The following is a 27978-nucleotide window of genomic DNA, read 5'->3' on the forward strand; positions in this document are numbered from 1 at the left end:
ACCGACATTTACAATCTGGCAGTGCTCGAAAATCCGTTTATCAAGGAATATAGAGCGAGTGACGGAGTGAGCATGGTGCAAGAGGATCAAGAAAATGTATGTGTCTGGCGTCCTCACCACAACTGCTTTGTACCCATGCTCAGTGGAATACTCAAGGTAGAGCACTTATACTCTGGTGTCCATCTCCTGGTTGGACAGCAGCTCATGGATAGAGCTGATTGTCTCCTGGGACGCATCATTGTGTGAATAGAAATAATGTAACAGGAATCACTTGAGCTTCAGAGAATGTGATTTCTGTTACATTCCTTTTGTTTACACAATGATATGTTCCAGGAGACGATAAGCGATATCCATGAGCGGCTGTCTAACCAGGAGGATCAGACGGACACCAGGGTCGTGCTCTACCACAAGTGCGCCCCTAAGCTTTGGTACAAGGTAGCTTTTGTGAGGACTCCATGCACAGACATTTTCAATCCCCTTGCTCCATGCTTAATCCATCGCCCTCACTTCTACAATGCAGTATCTTCCTTAATAAACGGACTGTCAAGTATTGCCAGATAGTAAATGTCAGTGAAATTGAATGCAGAATCAAAATGAGCTGACTACTGTACCACAATACTTGGACTGTATGTGTTTACCGGGGAAGATGTAATAATTAAGTACCTTCAAGGGTTGAGCAAGGTACGTTGGACCCCTAAAGAATCTACAAAGCCACCCCATGTACCACATAGCATTCATGTGAGAGTAGTCTGATATCATAATTCCAGAAGTATTTTACTGAAATCTAGTAACTTGCTCAGTATTATCATAATAAACACTACTGAAATCTTAAAATATGACTTCATTTTGTGCCAATGTTTGTTTGCTTTTTCCTCAGAAATCTTGGTGATGGGTAGTCTGTGGAGCCAGAGGTGACAGATGACATTAAAGCATTCACATGCCAATGTATAGCAAGGCCCGGGAGAAATCTATTAATGGCGTCCGCAGCATCATGCTGAAGCAGATGATGGGAGAGGGCGAGCAACTGATGACCAAATCCAAGGTGGTTTTCTCCATGCTCCCACCTGGCAGAGGCAACCTTATCCAACACTGTCAATGTGTGAACCAGCACCTTGCCATCTTTAAGCGAGCTGATCAGCCAGTCCTATGGCGCGCTAACCCCTTTGATCCTGGACAAGGGTGGCAGAAGACAGCCTTCGGTATCATGGACCCGGTGTGGTTAACTGGCCCTATCCTTACTACTTCCCTCATTGATTACTTCAGAAAATTACTGCGTAGATGGAGGAGGATGAAGAGGAGCAGCCAGACATTAATTACAATGATCGTTTTGATGATGACTAGAAATTACAGAAGTGTGAAACCAAAAGCTATCATATCGCTTACCGCTTCTGTGTTTTGTATAATTGCACAGGATGAGAATTCAGAATACTTTTGACAAAGTGAAGTCATATTGTGTTACTTTTCTCGATATACTTTAAGTCCATACTTCATGGAAAACACATACTGCAGTACACAAGTAACAAAATGTGACCAACCACTTTGTCTGTTGATCAAGGGTTAAATATTTTGTCTTGCATCAGAAAACTTTTAAAAGAATTTAAAAGAAAAGTTAATTTCAAACAATTTGAAATTTCCTTTTGTTGAAATAGAATACATATGTAAGCACATCAGCGATTCGTATGCAAATATTCCAAAATCAGTTGCCGCAATCCACATTGATATAGCAGTCTCTATTCACAGAGTGGATTTCTGGCTGTCAAGTGAAATTCATATGTTTATTTTCAGACAGAAAGGCTTTGAACAAATACGTTTGAATGAATCACTTTTAACTTAATCTTCAATAAGTTTTAATGATAACATTTTGGCACCTAAATTGTTGAAATCGGCAGAGCATCTTGGCCGAGTGATTGTTTTCATGAAAATACCCTAACTCAAACTCTTCATATGCAAATTAAGTGAAATAGAATGCGCACAAAAAGTATTCAATTTCATTTTAGGTTCTATTTTTGTCGATTATCAACGGTCACTTTCACATGTTGTGATCAAAATCTGTATGTTCACCTCTTTTGATGTGCTATTTTAGGGGTATTTGCATATGGATTGCCATAGTGCTTACATTCTTCATTTGATTTCAACAAGTGAGAAGTCAGAATGCTTGGAGTTGATTACTTAAAGATAATGTTGAATGTTCTTTTTTATACAAAACACCAGATCTGAGCTATGATCTAAAGGCAAAGTGATAAGTCACTTTTGTGAAGTAGTTTGTGTCATGTATATAAACGGATTATATAGTACTGGTGTATGTACACTAAACTTTTCATATTTTTGACTTTTCTTGTATCAAACTTGCTTTAATCATGTAAATAACTATCTCAATCAATTCCTCGTGACACATTTACCCTGAAGAAATGATATATTTGTCCCTGTATGTTGTGAAGTTCAAAAGTCATGAAAATTAATGATTTTCCTTGCAAATCCACGATGGCCGTCAATGGCTCCCATGGGAAACGATTTTTACTTGAAAAAAAAATCATTCAATAGACACCCTAAGGGATACAAAAAAGGAGGGTGCATGGGGATCCCCCATTCCTTCAAGACAAAAGTGGTTAGTCACTCTTATGAGGTATGAGATTGTCATGTATATTATATGGACTATTTGGGCAATTTCCAGAGCAAACGACACTGCTTTTTTTTTTGCATTTGTGGACTTTTCTTGTTGCAGACTTGTCTTAATCATTTGAATAACCATCTCAACCGATTCCTCATGCCACATTTACCCTGAAGAAACGTTTTATTTGTCCTTGCATGTTGGAAAGTTCAAAAGTTATAGACATTAATGATTTTCTTCGCAAATCCAAGATGGCGGCCAATGACCCACATGTGACACGATTTTCACTTAGAAACGAAACAAAAATCATCATAAAGACACCCTAACGGATACAAAAAGGAGGGTACATGGGACCCCGCCCCCAAATTACTACCAGACTGTTAAGACAAAGTGGTTAGTCACTCATATGAGGTATGAGATTGTCATGCATGTATACTAGTATGGACTATTTGGTCAATTTCTAGAGTAAACGACACTGGTTTTGCTCGCATTTTTGGACTTTGCTAGTATGAAACTTGCTTTAATCATGTAAATAACTATCTCAAACGATTCCTCATGCTATATTAACTCTGAGGAAATGTTTTATTTGTCCCTGTATGTTGGAAACGTGAAAAGTTATAGAAATTAATGATTTTCCCCGCAAATCCAAGATGGCCGCCAATGACCCCCATGGGAAACGATTTTTACGTGAAAACAAACAAAAAAAGAAATAATTTGATAGACACCCTAAGGGATACCAAAAAGGAGGGTGTATGAAGATCCCCCTTTACTACAAGACTATTAAGACAAAGTGGTCAGTCACTCTTATGAGGTATGAGATTGTCATGTACTATGTATATAGACTATTTGGTCAATTTCTAGAGTAAACGACGCTAATTTTTCTTGCATTTTTGGACTTTTCTAGTATGAAACTTGCTTTAATCATGTAAATAACTATCTCAAACGATTCCTCGTGCCGTATTTACTCTTAAGAAATGTTTTATTTGTCTCTGGATGTTATGTAATTCAAAAGTAAAACTATTTGGGTAATTTTCGGTGTAAATGACACTGAAATTGTCATATTTTTTGGCTTTTCTTGTTTCAATTTTTCTTTAATCATGTAAATAATCGTTTCAATCGATTCCTCATGTCACATTTACCCTGAAGAAATGCTTTATTTGTAATTGTATGCTGTGTAGTTCAAAAGTTATGGAAATTCATGATTTTCCCTGAAAATCCAAGATGGCTGCCAAGATGGCCGCAAATGACCCCCATGGGACACGATTTTTTCTTGGGAACAAAAAATTTCATCAACTAGACACCCTAAGGGTTACAAAAAAGTAAGTTAAAAAAATGTGTTCGGGGGGTGCATGGGGACCCCCCATTCCTACCAGACTAAAAGTTTCGGATTCTGTTTGGGGTTTCACGAACATTTTGCGAACATCGCGCGTGTCTTGCGAAGGACTTGCGCATATGACGAGGCTTTAAAGACACTTTCGAGAACAATTCACGAGTAAATCACTATCAAGTGTGCGGAAAAGGTTCGCAAAAAATTTCAAACTTTTTTGAAATTCTCGCCGAAGTAAAAACGACATTCGCGAACAATTGACGACGCTTCCGAACCCTCATGTTTGCGATCTTTTGCAGACTAAAATACGAATGCTGGGTTTTACCATTTGCGTCCTTCGCAAATCGTTCGCGTGCTCCGTGAAATCACACCGAAAGGTGTCATTATCAAGTAAATAGTTGCAACTTATTTAGCATACAAATCTACAGCAGTCTTTGTGCCTTTAAAAATAAATAGCAATGTTAGTAGATTGCTATATTCTTTTGCGTGGAATTGCAAACGGGAAAAGGTAAAACGCACTGTATGCGCAGCCCTACAACGGGAGGAGGAGGACTGAAAATGGTCAATATTTTTTTTTTCAGATTGTATATCCCTTCGTTAATCTTGGATCAAGAGGTATTTTCCTGGCGAACAAAAATCACGGAAGATTTTGTTTCAATATTGAAGGCAGACAATGTGTGGTATGTATTCGTGTTTGATATTTCATTCCAAGATAAAGGCATAATAATAGAAATATGCAGACAAAAAATACCTGGGTATATATACATTAACTTTTTTTTTCTGTTTATGGTGTGATGTACGATATATAAACATGTTTAATGTTAACGACTGAGAAAGTTTTTTCGTTGAACAATATTAATATTAAACATGATAATGAAATGTTATGTTTTCAGAGCTGGATCAAAGAGAGAGTTTTGACAGTAAAAGAGATTATAGAAGATGGAGAAATGGATATACGTTATACCCACTAGTAATACCTTCCGAGACGGGCAGCTCACTTCATTTGAATTGCCCAAGTTGAAAACAAAAATAAATGAATAAAACAATACCAAGATTTGGTTGGACATGTTACGGAATAACATACAGATTTTTGTACTGTTGCGAATTTGATATTATTGAATTGTCAACAGGTGATGAAGTCAGTGTTGAGAAATCGTCAGCTACACATTATTAAAGATTATTTCTGCATAGAAAAACAAGAACCTTCGTGTTGATACTTTTTGAAAGAATTATTCACATCTACCCAGTGATTTTTCATTGGAAAAATATATTTGAATGTAAGTTTATCAGATAAATGATAATATTGAATGAAGCAATAAAGATTATATGTGACCCTGCATCACAAAACAAACACAAGGTCGCTTAACATGAAATTTTGGTTAAGAGCATATTCTGAAAGAGCAGACTTTAAGCTTTAAAATGATGTATAACTCAAATCAAATGGACTCTCCTAACCTATCTAAATATTGAGAAGAAAGCACACACTCAGGAAAAGTGTGAACTGAGAAAAGAGGCTCTGAAGTACAGTATCTATTCAAGCGCTTAATCTTTACCAAGCCGTGCCGGCTGTGTGATGTATGAGACAAAAACCAGGAAGTAAACCATCCGAGTAACAACAATGAAGAGATCATCAGATTATACTGAAATTGGCTATGCCTAATTATCACATTCTGTCCATAGTCAGTGTCAAGTTTCAAGGCAGTAGCATTATTCTTTCAAAAGTTATTGGAGTTGAAAGTGAAGAGTGTGTACAATGTTTTTCAGAAATGAAAAAGACAACCTAATCACACTATTCTGCCAAAAGTGTTCGAGATAAACTGCAAAAAAAAAAAAAACACACACACACACACACACACTTTCCTGCCAGTTTTATGATCCCAAATTTTAGCATAATGTAGAAGAAAATTTGCTCTTTCAGAAAATATGAAAAGTCAAGATCGGCTAGGTTGACCTATCTCACCTATTTTCAGTCCTCACGCAAAATCAGTGTGTGCGACTTTTTGTTCGTTTTGTGATGCACGGTCACATATTATAATCTTAAGCTTTTTAATCAAAGATGATTTGTTTAAATAGGGAAAACTTTGAACGATAATTTGTCTTTCATTTGTAATAGTCAGGAAACTATTTGTCATTTTTTTTTCCAAAATGACCACAAAAAAAAAATAAATAAATTGGAAGTAATCTAAGTATCAATTTGAAAAAGTTTGCTATTCGGAACGGAAGAGTTGACCAGATACGAGCACAATATGATAATGTACATGGAAACTGGCTTCTTTAATTTACTTTGTAATCGTGGTAATAGTAGGTGGTAATAAATTTGACTTTTTTTTTTTTTTTGCGTTGTGTGAAAAGCATAGCAAAAAACATGAAACCATGGGATAGCGTTTGTCTACGATTATAAGCCTACTGTAGGGATTCGTGCAGAAGACTAGAAAAACATAAAAGGGGTTTCTGCGATGAGTGTATAACTTGACCAGATTAGTTTACAACATATGAAGAGTTCGGTTTCAAAAGGTACTACATCCATAATAAGTTCTGAGAAAAACGTGATTTGTTGATTTTCATATAAAGCAAGCTCAGACTGGAATGATATTTCCCCCTGTTATACTGCTAAATGATACAACACTAAAATCACTCTCTAAGAAAATCCAGTTTGAATGAATTAATTATTTCTATATTTTTTTGTGGATGTGGTACCTTCTGAACCCGAAATTTCACATACCAGAGATATATTCAGTGTGATGTTATGACATATTTCGCGGATTTATTTTTTCCACCAATGGTGTTGATGGGGATGGGATACGAGGTCAAGGATGCCTAGGTAACCCACTTCTCCCTTGCTGACCAATATTTTGAGTGAATGATAGTCAATGTGAACAGCTACATCTCAGAAATCGATCGATTTGCTCAATGGTGTGACTCACATTATCTTCATCTTAATGTTAACAAAACTAAAGAAATGATACTAGATTTCAGAAAGAACTATGAACATGTAACTCTTTGTATTACCTAGACCTTTTTGAACAGGTTTCCGAGCACAAGTACCTTGGCACAAAACTCTCTAATGATTTGGACTGGACTGCAAATACACTGATGATTCGAAAAAGGGAAATCAAAGTTGTTGTTTTTTTTTTCATCAGGTAATTAAGCAAACTGAGGTTGGATAGAACACTGACAGTTCTTTTCTACAAGTCCTTTATCAAGTCTATTGTCATGTATACCTTGATTTGTTTTTATGTCAATCTTACACAAAAGGACAGGGCCAGAATTGATAGACCACGAAAGTGTGCGCAAAAGATCATTGGGTTGGAATTGCAAGTGGTACAGGATTTATACGTGGAAAGAATTATGGTCAGAGTAAACAAGATAATGACCGATTTAACACACCCTCTGCATCGTTACTATTGCCTGAACAGATCAGGTATCAGACTCTGTCCTCCTCACACAAAGCGTACCCGTTTTAGAAGTTCTTTTGTCCAGGATTCCATTCACACATAATAATGCCAGAGTAATTAGATAAGTTTTTATGATTAGTTTTTGGTGTATTTTCATTATCAGACTCCCGCATACCCAAAGAGTATAACAGGGTATATAGGAATCTGTGTGTGGTTGGTCGGGTGGTCGGGCAGTTCGTCGCAAAGTTTACGTCGCGGATTTTTTTCTACAGTTTTGAATTAATTTTGATGAAATATGGGGCACAGAGATACTGAGTGATTATTTTCCAAAGTTTAAAGCAATTGAATTTAAATTTGGTGCATATGATAGAAGTGAGGTGTAGATACATGTATGTAGGATATCTTTCTCCAATGTGTTCGTTGGAGAAAGAATCGTTGTGGTTACTTTTTTTACCCACGCCGATGTAATCGGCAGGGGGTTATGTAAAGGGTTCCGTATGTTTGTTTGTTTGTTTGTTTGTTTGTTTGTTTTTTGTTTGTTTGTTTGTTTGTTTGTTTGTGTACAAGATAACAAGAGAACGGGTAAACGGATTTGCACGAAATGTTCAGGGAATGTTTGGATAATGACAGGAAAGAATCGATTAGATTTTGGTGATAATCGGTTGACCCTTGCAAATTCTGTGTGACCTTGAAGTTTTGACCCCATGGTATAGTGACCACTCCGAACATTTTCCGTTTCTTTGCGATTTTCCGCTACCATACAAATATGGCGCGCCATTTGATCAATAATGCCGATTAACTGTTCATCGCCGAAAAACACTGTTTATCGGCGATAAACACTGAAAAAACAATGTTTATCGGCGATAAACAGTGTTTATCGAACGAAAAACACTGTTTATCAAGTGATAAACAGTGTTTATCGAGAAAAACTATGTTTATCGACCAAGTGATAAACAGTGTTTATCGAGGAAAAACTATGTTTATCGATCGACCGATAAACAGTTTTTTGTGATAAACACTGTTTATCGACCGCCGATAAACGGTGTTTATCGAGAAAAATTCAGTTTATCAGTTGATAAAGGTGTGATAAACAGAGCTTCATCTTGATAAACAGAGTTTATCGCTCGATAAAGTGTTTATCGCCGATAAACAGTGTTGTTGGTCGATCGGCGCGCCATATACAAAAGCGTATCTCCCAAACGATCCGACTTCGCTGCATGCAACTCTGTTCGTAAGACGATCCAACTTCGCTGCTCAACACCATTCGTAAGAATTTCGAAATTTACGTTTATTTGAGGAACTATGTCCTTCTTGATTTATGAAAGTTCGGGGTTCGCTCTCCGTCGTCACAAACTGTCCCGTATTTGGTGATTTTTCAAATTAACATTGATTCTTTTTTTGTTTGTTTGTTGGAGGAGCATTCCTCAATCATGAAATAATTTTGCTCGGTCCCAGTCACACTGCACGATATGCGCACTCATTGTCAATGCGTGTTCAAGGCCGGTGAAAATGTATCGCGCTCTACCCTGTTGGCGCAAAATTGCATCGCGGACGTTGCGGCGCTCGTTGGTGACCGAATACTGGTGCAGTAGATATTTGCATTCAACCCTTGCATTGAATAATTGCCGTAGGGGGGTAATTGTCCAGGGGGTACGTAAATTTTGTTTTTCTTTTTACCCACGCCGATGAAAATCGGCAGGGGGTTATGTAAAGGGTTCCGTATGTTTGTTTGTTTGTTTGTTTGTTTGTTTTTTGTTTGTTTTTTGTTTGTTTGTTTGTTTGTGTACAAGATAACAAGAGAACGGGTAAACGGATTTGCACGAAATGTTATGGGGATGTTCGGATAATGGCAGGAAAGAATCGATTAGATTTTGGTGATAATCGGTTGACCCTTGCAAATTCTGTGTGACCTTGAAGCTTTGACCCCATGGTATAGTGACCACTCCGAAAATTTCCCGTTTCTCACTTTGCGATTTTCCGCTACCATACGAAAACATAAACTCCCAAACGATCCGACTTCGCTGCTCAAATGTTCGTAAGAATTCCGAACTTTACGTTTAGGCCTATTTGAGGGACTATGTCCTTCTAGATTTATGAAAGTTCGTTCTCCGTCATCACAAACTGGCCCGTATTTTGATGATTTTTCAAATTAACATTGATTGTTTTTTTCGTTGGAGGAGCATTTGCTCGGTCGCAGTCACACTGCACGATATGCGTGCTCAATGTCAATGCGTGTGCAAGGCCGCTGAAAATGCATCGCGCTCTACACTGTTGGTGCAAAATTGCATCGTGGACGTTGCGGCGCTCGTTGGTGGCCGAATACTGGTGCAGTAGACATTTGCATTCAACCCTTGCATTGAATAATTCCCGTAGACACTAATCATAGGGGTAATTGCCTAGGGGGTACGTAAATTTTGTTTTTCTTTTGCGCTTTTGTGGATACAATCGTACCATCAAAGATCGTACACTCATACGACCTTTGATATCATCACACTCTCGGCTTGCTATAATCAAAATATCCCGCAAGAAAACGGCGTATTTCTCGATTTTAGCGCTTTTTCCGCGACCCGTCGCGTAGACAATACTCTTAAAACTGGACTTAATTCGCGCGCGCTTGGAAAAGTTCCGATTCTGCACTTTTGACTGTGGAATTTGGGATTTTCGATGGATTTTTGGAGGAGACTTGAGGACTTTCCTGTACGTGAATGAGTGTTAATACCGTATGTGTAATGATGTGATTTGCGTGTGATGTGACTGTAGAACCAAAGATCGTACACTTCAGTGTACGATCTTTGGTAGAACTCACTGGCTGGTGATAAAGCACACTGGCAATTAAGTGGCCGAATTCTGGTAGATGACCGAATGCACATTATGTTTACCCCGACTTTGTACTTAGGCGTGGGTCTGCCGCCTTTGACGGCCCCTCTCTAGTTGTAGAGTGAATTATACACAGTATTTCAGTAATGATATTTTAGATTTGGAATGTGCAATGATTCATAGGTCTAGTTATGTAAGATACACTTTGCGTTATTTTGGTAAGGCGCTGCCATGGTAATGGTAATATTTTTTTTTTAATTCTTTGGAGTGAATTATGAAAAGAATATATGTAGGTGATATATTGCTTGGTGTATAATGATGATGTAGGAAAGGATATTAATGAATATATTCATGAGTTTAAATATTGTATAAAAGTTATTAATAGTTTATGAATAGTTGTAAATTTCGGGTTAATGTATTATGTTGGTATGGTGCATACGTTATGATATGTTAATAATATGAGTTAGTTTCATTCGTATTCTGTGATATGTCTGGGGTGTACTTGTGACGTATTGTATGTTTATTTTGTTGTGATTATCCAATGTGCAAAGAATATCCAGACGGGACAATAAAGTAATCAATCAATCAATCAGTTGGTCATAAGCATTCAATCAATTTTTATGTGCTTCAAATGTCCTGGATCCATGGAGCATGGGGGATCCATTATGCGTGAACGGTTATAAATGGGGACAGGTCACAATATCCCACCAGGTGATTTCTAACTTGCCTTTTCTCCTTTTGTTTTTCTCTCACGATTTATCTCATGATTTATTTTCTTTTTTTCTTCGTTGTATCATTTTTTTTTGGAGGGGGGGGGGGCTATTATTTTTCTCTCTGTGAATTCTCCCATCACGTGTTTCAAGAATATAGTGTTTCCATTTTTTTTCTTTTCATTTTTTATGGAACGTCGAAGCGAAAAGGTGGTAAGCAGCATCTCAATGTGCTGTATTTTTGCAACGCTGTAATTAAAATTAATTACATGAATTTCATCCTGGTATGTTCTTTATCAGGTAAGATAAATCTGATAATCTAAAAGCTGATAAAATCAAGACCGTCGATGGGTAATATGACCACCTATACTAAACACACATGTGGTATTACCTTTGTGACATTGTATAAGTAAAAAGTGTCATTTATAAGATTAAATATGAATCTTGTGGTCAAAGCTTCATGCCACTACGTAATTTCCAGCCCTGGTATTTTACATTATGGACGTATAGAATAACACAGCATACCCACAGGTATTAAGTACTGTTGGTAGGGATTTCAGAAGTTCATGCCATTGTATACATTTAACAAGGTAACTTTGCTTTCAGACAAGTTGTCACACACTTATTAGCTGTGAAGCAATTTTGTATAAGGCATAGTCCATACCCACAATGTGTTTTTACTTAATTCTAGGGACAATTTATGGTTCAAACTCAAAACCCTAGCAGTAACGCACAGCACCGGTAACTAACAGTACCAAAGTACGTGGGACTACTTGAAAGTCGCGTAATTTTTTCAGTCTCTCCCCCGTTTCTCCTTTGCTCTTGTCTATGTGGCGGTTTAACGGACTTGAACACTCAATAAACTAGACTGGAGACGATGGATATAGATTGCGGAATTTCACTTATAATTTCCGGTAGTACGATCCCAATATTCATGATCGATTCAGAGATCGATTAACGTTATACCACATCCCCCTTTCTGAGTTCCATATTAACATTTTTAAAAATTAATGTCCAGTTCAAAATAATGTCCTAAAGCATTTCCAAAACAATTATTGTCCAAACGTACGTAATTCTTTGAATGATATTTAAAGTCCATTCAAAGTCCACATATTTCTTGATCTAACATTAAAGTTCTCCACATATTTCTGAGTCCGGCATCGGAAGTTTCACTTTAGAGTCACAGTCCAAATAAGTTATATAGTGAAAGGCAACGTACCTTCTCAAAACTCGTAACTCTGTTATTTGTGCGTTTAGATAAAAGCTAACCAAAACTTGAGTTTACTTCAAACCCATTTCTTTTATTTCAAAGTCCAAATACTTTTTTTCGAATAAACTCTGTCTAAAATAATCCCAATTTGATTCTTCTTTGGTTTACTGTTTTATTTAATTAAAAGATTTAATCTATCGGGTGGCTTTGAGATTCTCCCGCGGGCTGTCTTGTAGAACTGTCTCGGAGCGGCACGTGGCGGGATCTCTCTGGCTCAGGTGGTTGCTCGACTTCCTGCGCTTGGGCTGGAAACTCTGGCGGCTCGTTGTTCGGGTGCTCCCACGCTCGATGTCGAGGAACAAGCGCACGCCGGTTTCGTCTTAGCGTACCACGAGATGCTGAGACGATGTACGATCGAGGCGTTCCTGCTTCCCAGATGACGGTTGGAGGCTGGTTGAGCTCTCTATGCCATACTCTCTCTCCTGGTTTGAGCTCAGGAAGAGGTGCGACCCTATGGCGTTTGTTGTAGCTCTCTCTCTGTTGTGCTCTGTATCGTTTGTCCTGAGCACGAAACTGTTCTATGTCTGGCCATTTGGGTTCAAGTTGTGATGGGTGCGAAGGCAATGTTGTTCGCAGTTGTCTCCCCATCAGTAGCTGTGCTGGAGTTTGGTCAGTCGCTAGTGGTGACGATCGATACACAAGCAAAGCATGGTATGGGTCTTTGGCTTTGCTCAGTAGTCCTTTGATTGTTTGTACGGCTCTTTCCGCTTCCCCATTGCTTTGTGGAAAGCGAGGGCTGCTTGTGATGTGTTCAAATCCGTACTTTTCCGCGAATTTCGCGAATGATGAGAACGCGTACTGCGGTCCATTGTCTGAAATGACAACTTCTGGAATACCATGTCTTGCGAAAATCGACTTCAAATGATTGATCACGGCATCCGACGACGTTTCTTTCAGCAACGCTATCTCTATGTATCGCGAGAAGTAGTCCACGACAAGTAAGTACTGCTTGTTTTCTCATTGGAATGGGTCAGTTCCTACACGTTGCCATGGTCTTTCTGGGGTTGCAGATTGGATCATTAATTGGCTCTGCTTGGTTTCTACGCTGCTTGATACAAACATCACATGTTTGTACCACATCTGCTAGCTGTTTGCTCACACCAGGCCACCACACAGATCGCTTCATTCGTTCGCGACCCTTGTTCAGTCCTTGGTGACCTTCATGGATTTTTGCGAGCATGTCTTTTCGCATTGCTGGAGGAATGATGATTTGCGACCCCTTCATCAGCAGACCTTGCTGTACTGTGATTTCTCCTGCTGATTTATGGAACTCAGTCATTGCTGGGCTTAGCGATTTTGTGTTTGGCAAGCCCTTCTCACAGTACTCTTTCAATTTGACACAGTCGGGTTCTGCATTTTGTGCCTGCTTTATTTTGATGACGCCCTACGTGTGACACGCATGTTTCAACATGCTAGGCAGGCCATCTACGGAAAACCGCGGAAGGAAATAAAGCAGTTGGTTGTCGCAGATAGTTTCCTGGAAAGGGATGTGAGAAAGGTAGACCTGCCTATTCCACTTACAATCCCTTCCAACCATTCAGAGGACGAACCGGAAACTCGAATAAACAAACTTGAAAAAAGGTTTGATTCCTTTCAGTGTTCCGTTAATGACAGATTCGACTCGCTGGAGGCGCAAGTACGTACCCTTAACTCAACAGTACAGGGACTGGTTGCGACCCTTCAATGCAGACGAGATGCTCCAATGCCTAGGTCATCCCCAGGTAGGTTATTTCCGGCCAGAGCCGGTTTCAGGTCACCAGGCCAGGATAACCACTGCTTTAAGTGTGACAAGGAAGGCCATTTTAAGCGGGACTGTCCCGAAGATGGACAGGGGAAAACCGTTTCCTTCGTATGTGGCGATGACCAGGAAAACGGGCAGGGATCGGAGGAGCTAGCCCGACCCCGATACACCTAGCTACGGGCACAATTGTCGTCTCCCCTTCAGTCGGGGGATAAGAGCCCTCAAACCCTGACGGTGGGGACATCTTGCAACAACGTGGAGGTAAATGAGGATACAGCATCAAAACCGGGAGCAGGGGCCAGTGAGACTGTTTCAAATTCTCAGCCCACTTTCACTCCATCTCTCCTTGCCTCTTTTTCCTAGGAAAATGCAGAGTCAAGGAGTGTTGGTGGGGTGGACTCTTCACAGTCTCCTAGCCCACAGTCCCAGGTAGGTACAGGTGAGCAGCCTGCCGTTGTCACTCATCCATGGCTGCTCCCCCCCCCCATGGCCTCCGCCTTCCACAGACTCCGTAAGTACTAGTTCCCATGGGGATGCCAGAGAAGCGTCCGTTGGGAACAACTACCCTGATGTCATTGTTTGTAAGCTGAAAACTTCTTCAATGACATTAAATCCAGATAAGAGGTAAGCCATTGAAAGCAGTTGTTGATTACCAATCTCTTCATCCTAGACCGCCCGTTATCAAATAGGACGTTTTAAATACGGCGGGCAGGGACATGAAGATGACAGGGTTAATTGTTGGTCAGTGGATATTACATTAGGGAATAGGGCACTCCATGAGGTAATGCATATCGCCCCAATTACCAATGACATGTTACTCGGAGCAGACCTCCTTCGTAAGTACCAGGCCACAATTGATATTCCGGGGGCAAACTTATTATTTCAGGGCCAAGACCTTCCTATACCTGTGAAGGAAACCACGTTATTTCAATGGCTCAAGTTCTCGTGCAAAACAGTGTGGCCAGTCCCCCTTTGGTCCGTGAAAAAGGTCACCTGTATGCTCGATCAGTCCATGGATAATTTCATCATTAAACCCCGTTTAGACCTCCCAGGACTGAAAAAAAAAAATGTACCAGACATGTCATTAATTGAATGCGTGGTATTTTGGTAAATTACACACAGACGGTTGTTATGAAGGAAACGAAAAATACTCAGAGTCGGGTAAGTATAATATACATCTTGTATTTATGTATGATCGGGAATTAAAATATATAAAAATATGATATTATGCCGTAGTATGAATATATGAAGAAAAATGTGTGTTATATCTGATTATAAGTGATTTCGGGGTTTTATGTCTGTGATTTGCTTATAGAATGGACCCGACCTTGGAGCTATTCCCCAGCAGTCCCATGTCCCAGGGTATGGAAGGAGAGGAACAGGGGCTTGGGGGGGGGGGGGAATCGAGCGAGGGGGAAGGGGGAAATAGGCCTACTGTTAAAGTCAAAGTTGAGCCCGGTACAGAGATGGGGGCTACTGTCAAGGCCAGGTCGGAACCGGGCAGGGGGCGCGGTCTCCATAAGCCGGCCTTCAGGCAGCCCCTAGTGGTTGGAACCCCCCCCCCCCTCCCCAAGCAGTCCTCGTGCTCAGGGTGCTGTAGGGGGGAGAGGCACAGGCATGATTGGCCTGCTTGCAGGCAGCGTGCGCTCACCTTCCAGGGGGAACGACCCCGGCCCGTCTGCCCGAGGGCAGGGGAGTCAAGGTAGTCCGCACGTGCATGGGACTGCAGTTGGGCGAGGGAGAGGCATAGCTGCTTGGCTTGCTACCAGCATTCCAGTGCCCCCTCAGGGGGCTGAACTTAGCACATCTGACCCAGTCCAACAGGAAGCGCACCCCCTCGCCCTCGGGGGCGCAGCGGAAGAAGAAACGAAGATCTATTTGTCTGGTTAGTGACCGTGGGCATGCCTCCCCTAAACTGAGGTGGCATGTCTACCACCACTTTCCAGATTTCTTCCGCCCCCAAGAGGAGCACACCGATCCCGAATGGGCAGCGACCCTAAGAAGGAGGGTCATGGGACTGCACAGGATTGCGCAGTTCCTGCTGGGTACCGCCTGCCTAGAGCGGTTGGTGGAATACACTAACCAGCACTGGCAGGCGGATGTCAGCTGCCTGAGCGAGAACGATCGGGCAGAGGCGGGCCTGCTGCTAGAGGATGGTTGGGAACGGGTAATTCCCACCCTGCAGCCGCTGAACACCGCGGCTGTCCTCCCGCACTGGCGCCCTCTGGCATTCCAGTGGGACAGGTTGTCCCCTTAACAGAGGACTTCTGTTGCGGAGGTAACGGGGGAGCCAGGCCCACAAACACCGGCTCCCGTACCTCCCGTCGAGGAGACAGAGACAGCTGTGCCCGGTACACCAACACCGGCACCTGCCACGACCACGCCTCGGGACCCCCCGAAAACAAAACGGGTGGTTGGGTTTGATTCCCACTACCATCCCGATCGGCTGCAGTCAGTGGCCAACCAGGCGGGGATGCCACCGCGCAACCCCGACATGACCACTGGCCGCAGACCCGACCACCCAGTTCCTTTCACGGGGGCGGTCCTGAATTTTTGCGATCCGGACCGGTTCCCAGACCACGAGTTCGACAATGAAGTCGTGAGGTCGACGAGGCCGTGGCCCCCATGTTAAGGTGGCAGTGGGGATCCATCCCAAAAAGGCCGCCATGTACACGCAGGTCCAGTGGGATGGATTCCTCAGGTTGCTCTGCAACCCTCGAGTGTCCGCCATAAGCGAAGTCGGTTTTGACTTCTCGGTGCCAAAAGATCTCTGGCGCCCACAAGAGGAGCTCTTTAACCGAATTCTCGCACTGGGGACCTTGGGGCGGATCCTCGTGATGCACCTTAGAGGTGCCGCAGCAGACCCGTGTGGCAGCACGGTAAACCGGCTGGCCATCCGGCTCCTCAAGAGGGAGTGTAGCGCTTACCAGCGAATCCACCTACACTCCTTCAGTGGGGATGCCAGCATGGTTCGAGTCTGGGTAGCTGCCTTCCCTCATTGCTACTTCGGGGTCTCGAGGCTAATCCGGTCCTTTAACAGAGACCAGCTGCAAGCAGTGAGGGAAATCCCCCTTATCCGGCCACTGCTCGAGACTGACTCCCCACACCTCAAGCTTCACGCGGAGTGTCGATATAACACTCATGTGTACGTTGGGGATGTGTAACAGCACGTAGCCAGGGTTCGGGGATGACTCTGCCCGACGTCATGCAGGCCACTTACGCAAACGCGTTGCGTTTATATACGTAGGGGCCCGCTGTCCAACAAGGTACATCATAGTGTTTATGTGCAGGGGGTAGTTAAATAATTTCGTTTGTTTAAATAGTTTTGTTTGTTTTCCCGTAAGTCCGGGTAGTATACATTTTATTTTGTTTATTTTGAGATTGGCAACTGGGTTGAAATGTTTGTTTGGATAATTCCTAAATTATACAAGTAATAAGAAGTATAATTAGAATTCTATTAGTAATAATGAAGTATAAGTCGAAGAGGTTAGCATTTCCCAGGTGTTTAAGGCAGTGAAGTCACATAATGAAATTCAAAGTAGGTAAAAATTTCAAGCAGTGCCAGTTGGCTATAAATACCCGTGTCAGTGAGCAGCAAGCATCTTTTCAAAGAGAATACGGCTTTAGACAGACAAGCAACACCAGTATTGGGTGCAATGCAGACAATTAGCTCACTGGTCCTTCTCATCATACAGACAAGCAATAAATAAGGCATAATCATTGCTGTTCCAAAGGTACGGAGCATTCTTATACGTATGGACATCTCATGTCAAGCAATTGATAAGCAGAACATCAGCATACAGTAGGGGCCAGCAGTTTTGATTTCTGTACAGTGTTGGAAAGGGAGGGTTCAGAACTGAAGAGTATTGACTAATGCTGGGTGGGAACCTCTTCGACTTATACTTCATTATTACTAATAGAATTCTAATTACACTTCTTATTACTTGTATAATTTAGGAATTCTATTACGTAATATTCGTATATTAATCTTCAGAGGTTAGCATGTTCAAAGTTCCGTACAGAAGTCAGTCAAGTAACATGAGTGAGGGCAAGAGGACAAGAAGGATGATGGACAGTTTTCACAACAAGGTTGAAACTTAAGTCATGACACCTCATGCATAGAGAGTGTCTATCGATGGTGACACACATTGTCGCAAACAGGGGAACTCGAGCAAAGTTTGCTTGAGGACCTACTAGTATAAGGTGCAAGGCATATGTTTTGAGTATGGTATCATTTTGATACCTTGCGTGCTTTAACTGGAGCAGGATCAAGCATGATAGCGCACAGACAAATCAAATACAATGGACCTCTTGTACCGATTTTCCAATCAAGACGTAATCATAATCATGTTCTTTAATTCATGTACATTTGAAGGAAGAATTAGACATTCATACTCGGCATAGTAATATTGCAGCAATAATCAGAGGCAACTCCATTGCCATTTTGGGTTGATATTAGAGTTTAAATTCATCAGTTTGGTGGACCGAATCTCCTAAACGAGTGGCAGAGTAATGTGTCGCCATTTTCGAATGCACAGCGCAACGTGATTTATGGTCTTGTGTCTTATCTGGCTCGTATTAGGACATTGTTCTTAATTGAGATACTGATATACAGGTATACACATACTATCACAATTTACCTGTCTCTTTCTAACTCAACAGAACTGAGAATTGTTGAACTAATGCAGAATCAGTGTTATTGTTAGAAGGTAGAAGGTTCAAAATGTACCAGCGTTCGTCCAGTCAGTTGTGGACAAGATTTCGTTAAGACCTTTATACTCCATGCGCAAAAGTTTAGAAGTTGTGGCGCTTCTGTATAGCTATGAGCTGAGAATGTGATACCCCTTTCATATTGGCATCCTTGGATGTCTTACCAGACCAGAGACTGGGATGAACGCGGGATGACTGTGCTCCCAGATCCTTATGGTGGACACGAGGTACGTCCTGTGGTACCCTTTTATACTGATCTCGAAGACAGTACAAACTCTGTACATGTTCCCATAGCAACAATACATACATACATAATTGTATGCAGCAGTCAGTACAGTGTACAGGGATGTATACGTACAGCCATTGACAGTATATGAGTTATATCTTAAGTGTTTATACAAGCAGCTGCGAGGGACTGGCTTTCAGCCTCCGCTCCAAGATGCTTGTCGTCACCGATTTGTTGGAATGTTTCGAAGAAATTATGAGTTTGCTTTCTGAACTTGCTCGTTGGAGATGTTCTGTGCATTTAAAGTTGATCCGAACACAGAGTTTAGGATTGGAGGTAAAGGAAGGCACTTTAATTACCTGGTTAGAGATATACCTTTCTTATCTCTAATGTGCAAACGTGGCCTCATCTTCCGGTAATGTCATAAGAACTAGATGCTCAGCATTTGTGTACGTTTTGCCGAAACGAGTGCAAGCAAGGAAATTTGTTTTTGGCTCAAGGCACTGAAGGAATCTATAGTTCATAGGTATCTTGAAACGATAAAAAGTGATTCAAAGCCATTGAGACATCTAAAGTCTTGTTGTATTTAGGCTTGCGAGGGTCGGAGTTAGATACGCTCTTCATAAGTCTGACTATAGGGGCTGTTTGCCTATGTCATAGCTCTCGATTTCAGGTAGTATGGAAGACCGAGCAGGTGTATGAGTTAATCGTGGAGTGGGCTTTGTTGAAAAGCTATGCTATAGGCTTAGAAAGTTGACAACGTGTTCTGTAGATGGGTTAAAAAGGATCACAAGATTGTTCAGAATACAGACATTGCTATTGTCTTCAAGCACCCTCATTTGTTTTGTTTATTGGTATTGTCTCGCCATGATGATGAAAGGAGCTTTGCAGCGTGCTGCGATGTGTCTGTCAATTGTCATCGCTAGCAGAGAGCACCAACGCAGGCGGCTAGCTGGAGGCTCGTCGGTGGGTGAGGGTGTGGAGCAAGAGTTTTCGCGTGGAGTAATAGAGGTGGGGCTATTCGCATTTCGAGCAATAATGAGACCCATGGCTGCCGCCACCATTGGGGCAGTGAGGATTGCTCAGGTCACCTTGTTCAGTTGAAGCTTGTGGAGGACTGAAAAACGTTCTATAGGGTAAGGAAAAAGGCATCAAAATTCAGGGCAATAAAACTTGGCTTCCATTTGACATGAGGAGCGAGCTGGTGGTCAGGGGAACCGAGATGCAAATTAAGGTCAACGTCATCGTCACTGCTAATCTATTATATATGTAGAGTTTGTGGATTATGTGGTGAAAAACATGTATAATAGTAATTAGTTGTTCATGTCTCTGCGAGACAAGCAGGAAACTTCAGAATTATCTACACCTGTTGAATGTGAAGCTGATATCCAATTGCTAGACACCAATTCCAATGTTGGCCGTGAATTCGTTCGGGTCAGGTATGCTACCAGCTGTAGAAATGTCTGACCGAATTATGAATAAGCACATTTTTTGTACACAAGCCACATAGGGCTTCAAGACCGTTCTGAATTGCAAGAGGTTCACACACATTGCTATGCGGGGAATTCTGTTTGGCACTCCAGACTCTCTGAGCAAGGAATTATCATTGTTCAGAATTAACTACTCTCCATACTGAGATGCTAACATAGCTTGAAATTATCATGCTAATGAAGGTGGAAAATAATTCTTTGTCTTGGGAGACAGCCACCACCAAAGAATGTTTTGTATCGCATGGCTAGATAACGAAACCAAACTTTGTGTCGAAGCCATCTTCTGCTAGTTGATTTTTTTTTCTAGTCCCTAGTGACGAGAATGTAAACTTCTTTGTGGAAGGGATTAAAATCCTGAAATTTAGTTTCGTTGCCATACAAGATTGAATTTCCAAAGGCAGTAACCTTGTCAATCTTGTTCTGAGGAAAAAAACTGAGAATCATTTGCTGGGAGTTAATATGAGAACCAAGGAAGGTCTCGACGTGCTTTGGGTTGAAACTGGATTTGTCGAAATCCCTACTGAAACTCTTTAAGAGTGACAAGTTGATCATAAAATTGGCTTTGTCAAGACACTCTTCTCTGGTGTGAGAAAGAATATGGATATCATCGAAATAGGTGATTGTTCTAATGCCACTACTCCTCACCGAGGCAAAGACAGGTTTCATAACTTTAAGGAAAATCTGTGGAGTTGAATTAAGGCCAGATAGAAGGCACTGACGGAATGCAGTAAAAATAGTATTTCCATTCGAAAGACTATGCTTGATGAACAACATGAACGGATACCGATAAATATGCACCCTTTGAAGGGGCAAAATTAAAGCCTTCATCAAGCGAAGTTCCACTCTGAAGTGTTCGTATCTTACAAATTTGTTCAAGTTTGGTCCACACAAAGTTCTGTTAGGCTAATCTAACAGAATCGTAAATTTGATCGTACAGAATGTCATTAGTACGCAAAAATGTGCGTTTCCGGTAAATACCGTGGTGTCCCGTAATACCATGCTTGCCTATAAATCGTCAACGGTAAGACGGTGACTGTTTTTATTGAGCCAAGGGATAGATTCGAGTGTGTATGCAATCGAAAATATTATTGAGTTTATGTTACAGTTAGTTAGTTTCTGTCGGACCAGTGTAATCAGCAAAGGTAGACGTCGGTTAGCTTAATCTCTGCCTGCAGACTCCTATTTTTTTTTTTCACGTATCGATACTAATTTTCGTCGGTGTGATCTAGGGAGCAGCGATGAGATTCATGAGAACACTTTCTGGTGGACTCAATAATCATCGACAGTGAAGGACAATAAGTTGTCGTGAGATGGTGTTGGTATAATATCAACATTATAATAGTTATTATGCTGTATCGCACCAGAAATATGGCTTCCTCAATGTATTTCACTTTGTGAAAAAAGCTCTTGCTGGTGGACTCTGAAAAAAACAAGAAAAAAAAAGAAGAAGAAAAAACAGTAGGATGCATAGAAACAGAAACATCCATCAATGGCAATAGTATTTGGGTTGTTCCACTAACAAGATCTTGTTTATACCGGAATTCTGCAAAGTCATATATAGAATGTATTGTATTGGACGTATTCTAAACCTATTTTTGTTTCAGTGAAAGGGGCGTAGGAGTGGAACTCCTCGTAAAGTGAAGCTAACACCACAAGTTGTCATTAAAATGTGATGCAATATGGAGTCTTAGATAGATTAAGCAAAAATTGACAAAAATTTGATCAAAGTGAAGCCGACAAAATAAGAATACTTTGGGGTAATGCACATATGTAAACTTTGCCCACTTTTATTTCGCTTCATGGTTGTAGGCTATTCAGTTTCCTTTTTTTTTTAAGAGGAGGAAGTGAGAAAAAAGTCCACAAAATTATTGGATACGGTTTTGGGGTACTTCTGCTAATGTTAGGTTAAGACAATAACTGTAGAACTAGTCTTGTTCCGGTATAGTTCATCAAACACTGAATATCTGTGAATTTCTGTCTGTCACATATTAACATATTTCAAATTCATGAAATTCTTCCGTCAAGATGCTTTCATTGCAACTGATTGACAAATTTCATGAATTTGAATAATTATGCAGTACCCGCTGCATGCTATAAGGATAAGAAACAACATTTGCTGCCTGGCGAAAGCTCGGTGGTCCATCAAAGATGACGCCTGTCCGGTGATCAGGAGGTCGTGGGTGCGAATCCCGCTCGAGTATGTACGCCCATGATTTTTTTTTTTTAATGGCTACTACTAACACACTGATCAATTCAGTGCCTATTTACGTCGATGCAGGGCAATTTGTCAATCAGTTGCAATTAAGATATTTGGGTTTTTTCGCTCATAAGCGCAAGCCCGTGTTTGTGGGTGAAAGGTAGGACTGATCATTATGATTTACACTGCGATTTTCCACTGTCATATTTTATACAACGCCCAAGTAGATCCTAGTAATTTGATTGGAGGATTGTTGGTGACGTGATATTCAATAAGTACTCCATTCCACGCGCCGTGCAATTTTGGCTCTATTTTTGTGTGCAACTTGGTTCAATTTTTTAGTTCTATTCCACGGTTTGAGAAATTGTACGGTATTGCATGTACTGTGTGTTGCATATTGCAGCTAGCGCGGTGAACGTGTGCGGTACATCCCATGCGCGTTTGTTGGCCTACGTAGTGCTAGTGTACGTGTATTATGAGCGCTAGCTGTTACCTGTATCTACACTGATTGTACAAGCCAGAAAGAGAATCGCAATGGATCCACATGTAAGTATGGCTCTGTTTTTCATACATATATAGACTTCTAGGCCTACTTAGACCTACCCAACAATCCTCCAACCAAATCTGGATCTGGATCTGGATCTGGATCTGGATCTCTTACTCTGAAAAGCTCAGGTTGAGCATCACTCAGAACGTGACTGTGACTGGAGTGACGTTTAGTCCAAATGCAAATGCTTTTGTAGATACCCTATTAGTGAACATGTGCAGGAAAACAAAATGTCATTTGATCTTGATTAAGTCGAAATTTATGCCAAATTCATATGTCTTTCAATAAAGCCAGTGATAAATATTTTATATGACAAGGTTATATTTACATCTTATAAAATTATTATGACATGGAATTGAATCAGTCAGAATCTAGGAAACGTCAAATAGATAGCAAGCTAACGTGGGAATTCCATGTTGATTTTGTGTATGTAATGGAGACCTACGTTGCACGCATACTAGCGAGCTAAGGTAATTTTGTCTCAGTCATGTTTTACAGTCATTGTATCCCCTGGCTAAATACCGGTTAGTGATAAGGTTAGAGTAAAGATTAGGGTTAGGGTCAGGGGAAGGGTCTGGGATAATTGCACTAGACTCGGAAAAAATACAGATTTTTGTTCCATATAGTTACAAAACGTTTGGTTTGTTTGTTTGTTTGTTTGTTTGTTTGTTTGTTTGTTTTATTTAAACACGGGTAAAAATACTTGCAGCAAGTCCGTATGATATACACTGTACAAAAAAAAAACATAATGTGGTACGATCAACGTATAGGATAAAACACAATAATCGGTATAATGAAAAAAAATGAGAGAAAAAATGCATATATACACAACATTCTTTACAAAACAGTCAGACAGTAGAATGCAGTAAGAAGAAAAAAATCTCGGAAAGGAAGTGATTAAAAAAACATACATTTACTCAGAAATAGAAAAACCCATAAATCAAGTAAGAAAACAGAATCGATATCCTTCGGAAATTGGGCTAACCTTGTACACGTTCTCGTGGCTTCCGGTAATTTATTGAATAATTGAGCTGCTATGTAAACAGTACTACTTTTGCAAAAATTGGTTTTAGTAACAATACTTTAAATGCCGAGTTCCTCAGATTGTTATTAGATACTTTTACGTTCACTTGCTAAGTTCAATTTAAAACTCGTCAAGGTGATGACATCATAATTTATTGTTATCAATGCGTGTTTCCTCCTGATATTTTTCATTGTCTTTACAAGGTATCATGATGTGTATATTGGTGGCCCTCGGAAAATATAATCGGCTATTCTTCCTTCACGTCTCAGGAATGAGATCGCGTCTCGTCACTGTTAATCAGTGTTAAGTCTCCTAGTAGTGATATCAAAAGTACCTTTTCCAGCTCTCTTTCTTCCGGTAGTCGCGGGCTGGGATGCACCTTGATTCGTCTCGATCCACCTTTTACAAACAATTTAAGAAAATTACTAGGTCATTAAAGTATGTTGGCGTCTTGGAGATTTACTCCGTGTCAAGCAAATTTTACTGCATATTTCCAGTGAAAAGACTGGAGGCATCAACAGAGTTTGTACATCAGCAAAAATTCGTCACGAAACGAAAAAAAATTCATGGGAAACGAGAAGGACAGGTTATTATAATAACAACCTGGAGAATATCCAGATAATCAAAGAGCTCTGATTTATATTCATATTGGATGAAAAAAAAAAATCAAGTCACAACTCAACGAAGAATCGTCTAATAGTAACAGAATAGGCCTATGAAAAAAATTTAAAATGTATCAAAGGAGATCAATAAAAGTCAAACCTATATCGGTGAAAAAGGAACATTTTACTTCTGTTTAAATTTCGACTATTGATTTAGATGGAATTAAAAAGATTAAACTAACAAAGATTATGGTTTTTCTTAATTATTCCTGTTGACTTTTCTGCCATTGTAAAAGGTGCTCAAAGTATAAAGCAACAATGCGTCATTTGATTTTGATTAAATCGAAATGTATGTTTTTCAATAACACCAGTGATGAATATTTTTTTATATGGCATGGTTAAGTACGGATGATAAGTTAACATTGTTTTGACACTAGCTATGAAATGCAGGCATGGAAAAAAATGTTTTGTTTCAGCGGAGTATCAAAAAGATCTTAGCCTGGTATTACTTTGATATTGCATCATTTATTATGTATATCAGTACAATGAATTGCCTTCCAGCTATTTACCGAAGTTTGTTAAGAATTGCTGAGTACATTCTAATCGTACAAGTACAGATTTTCTTTTTGCATCTCTTTCTCGTACGTGATAACCCGAAACAGCATGATCTATATTTTTGATAATAATCTGGAAAGATAAGTGATTCTATCGTCCGGAAAATGCCTTTAAGAAGAATCTCAAGTTATTTCTTTTCTTTAAATTCCCGTCTGCAGCGATTTTCTCTATGTTGCTGAGCACTCTACGATCATGCTTTTTATTTCCTTCTTTGCATCCAAGCATCACACTGGAAGAGGGATGGGGGGAGGTCGATCTGGTAGGCAGACGTTTGATTGTCAGCAATGGCCGTTATTCTCTACCTTTGGTGCACGTCCTGATAAACACGACGCTTTTCTGTCGCTTAGTAGCTTTGACACCTAATATGTTATATTCTTTCCCACTCCATTATTTGTCATCTCTACAACTGGAATTAAAGAACTGCATGCAAGAATTTATTCTTTATTAACTTTTGACAATCTACTCCCTACAAGTACTGTTTATAAAGTAGATTCTGTATATTCTAACGTATGCATTTTTTCTAGTATTCAACAATGATGCACATAGATGAGTGTCAATTATAATATATATACATCTGTATCCACACGAATATATAAACACAAATATTAATGCATCTTACCGAACTCCTTCGTCAATGCTTCTGTAGAGACCGCCCAGTTCTGCCCCCTCTAGAGCTACCTTGAGGTCGGCTTTGCTTCTCTCTTTTGCGTCTACCCAGGTGTGGAGGACATTGGAGAGGGCCTGGGCGTAGTCCTTGTTGAACCTATCCAGGATCTGCTGTGCCTGGTTGTAATTAACCCCAAGCATGCAGCACAGGTCTGTATATTTTCCCGGCGGTACAAGACGGGTCAACCTCTTGATATGCGCGGGTGTGACGTTTTCGGCATCTGCGAAATGAGTTAAATTCAATTGTGAGTCCTTCGGCATTGTTTTTCGTTTATAATCTAGCACAATGTCATCGTTCTAGCCTAGTGCCTAATGATAGAGCAAATGATTAACCTCTTTCAGAAAGCAGGAGTGAATGATATTACCCTTATTTGCCAGGAACAAGTCAACGGAGCACGTACTTCAAATTAAAATGAAATCTTGCAAAATTCTTTGAGTTTTATCTTGGTTCTGCAGTGACGTCACGAACTGTTGTAGTCTTCTCATCCAGCAAAGGCGGCACCAAAAGTTTAAAAAGTCACAACTTTTCAATGGGATTGTCTGATTTCCCTCAAACTTCATTAAGTTGTAATAATATTGCTGCATTCAATCAATCCACGTGTATGTTGGGAGACACTTCCCTGTTCAATAACCAATTACACATTTTGGAAACAATGCAAGTTGTTATGATCTGTGGGGGGGGGGGGGCGGATGCATTCCAATGTGTTCTGTTTATCAAGTCAGTAAAGTACCAGTGATTGGCAGGTGATGTCATCGACAAAATTTTGGCTTGGGAAACCATATTTTGTGTGCGTATCCAATTAATCGAAGGTAACAGAGAGAGCATTCGATTTATCTAAAACATAAAGCAGACAGTTTGTATATTCCTTTTGCCACATAAATGATGATATAAGGGTATCACAGATCAACGAAAGTCAACAATACTATGTATTCGCATTGCAAAGGTCGTCAATAACCTGACTTAGAGGCACAAAGACCTCAATCCAATGAATACGTACTATTTGCCGGGACATCAATCTGCTCATATTCTGTGGTATTGTAATGTTCAACTGTGGACAAAGAGAGAAAAAAAACAAGGAATAACAAACCCACACACAAAGATACACGCACACACACACATACACACACACACCCACACATGTCACTGCATAGCACCTGGTTTTCTCCTCCACAAGCTTCAAATATTAATAATCATGATTAGCGTGGAAGGTAACATACTGCTAATGTCCCATCCGGTGAGTTTGAAATGCTATTTACAGATTAATATCTTTCCCAACATTGATGTATAAACATGATGTATCTTCCAGAGCTGTCACAATATCATTGGTTAGTCGAGTACTTTGAGAGTAATGTATATCCAATGTTAATTCACTGTGTCGGCAGTCTCGCCCACGTCAACCTGATATCCAGTGCGATCCTGTATTCGTGCAGCTAAATTTTATTTCACGCTGCCTTTCAAAAGACAACAAATAAGATTTTTTTTTTTTTAAATCAATTTTGAATTAAATTTGTACCGTTGTTTATTTGTATGTGTTGGACTACATATTTTTCTGCAATATTTAATTAACACCTTGAAAATTGAAGGCAAGTACAGTTCTCGTCGTTCATTCTGAGATCTTTTTTATGCAAATGTCCAATGCAAAATTTGCTACGAAATAGAATTGATGCCGAGAAAAGACCTTTTCTTCAGATATATTGCATTTCTTCGCTAAAATTGTATGGAATAAAGCAGTTATTGATGTGAAAGCCATCTTTTTTTTTATAATTTAGTTGGCATTTACTTCAGATCATTACAAGAGAATAGTATATCTTTATTGTGAACAAGCGCTTATCTCCGGATTTATCATTTATCCACTCCCCTTAATGGATGTCCTAAGTTCAGGAGTAAAAATGTATTTCTGTTCTGCTGCCTTTATTCTCTTTCTCTCTTATTTTTTTTCAAAAATTGATCTGTTTCCCTGCTTGTGTTATGTAAAATAATTTGAAAGGATTCACGTTTGCATGCCAACTGTTGAAATCAATAAAACATTCAA

The 27978-nt window shown here is 40.2% G+C and overlaps 1 protein-coding gene across 1 annotated transcript in view; it reads right to left on the minus strand.

Annotated features, from left to right (window-relative positions):
• LOC139744795 (uncharacterized) overlaps positions 1 to 26206 on the minus strand; it is a 329121-nt gene extending 302915 nt beyond the window's left edge. Inside the window, exon 1 of the mRNA XM_071655209.1 lies at positions 25899 to 26206. Coding sequence (XP_071511310.1) covers positions 25899 to 26206 — 308 coding nt within the window. The remainder of the gene's footprint in view (positions 1 to 25898) is intronic.
• Positions 26207 to 27978: the final 1772 nt, after the last annotated feature.

Source organism: Diadema antillarum, unplaced genomic scaffold (genome assembly GCF_040938485.1).
Source record: "Diadema antillarum isolate AM-2024a unplaced genomic scaffold, OU_Dant_1.0 seq00001212_RagTag, whole genome shotgun sequence".
NCBI classification, from domain to species: domain Eukaryota; kingdom Metazoa; phylum Echinodermata; class Echinoidea; order Diadematoida; family Diadematidae; genus Diadema; species Diadema antillarum.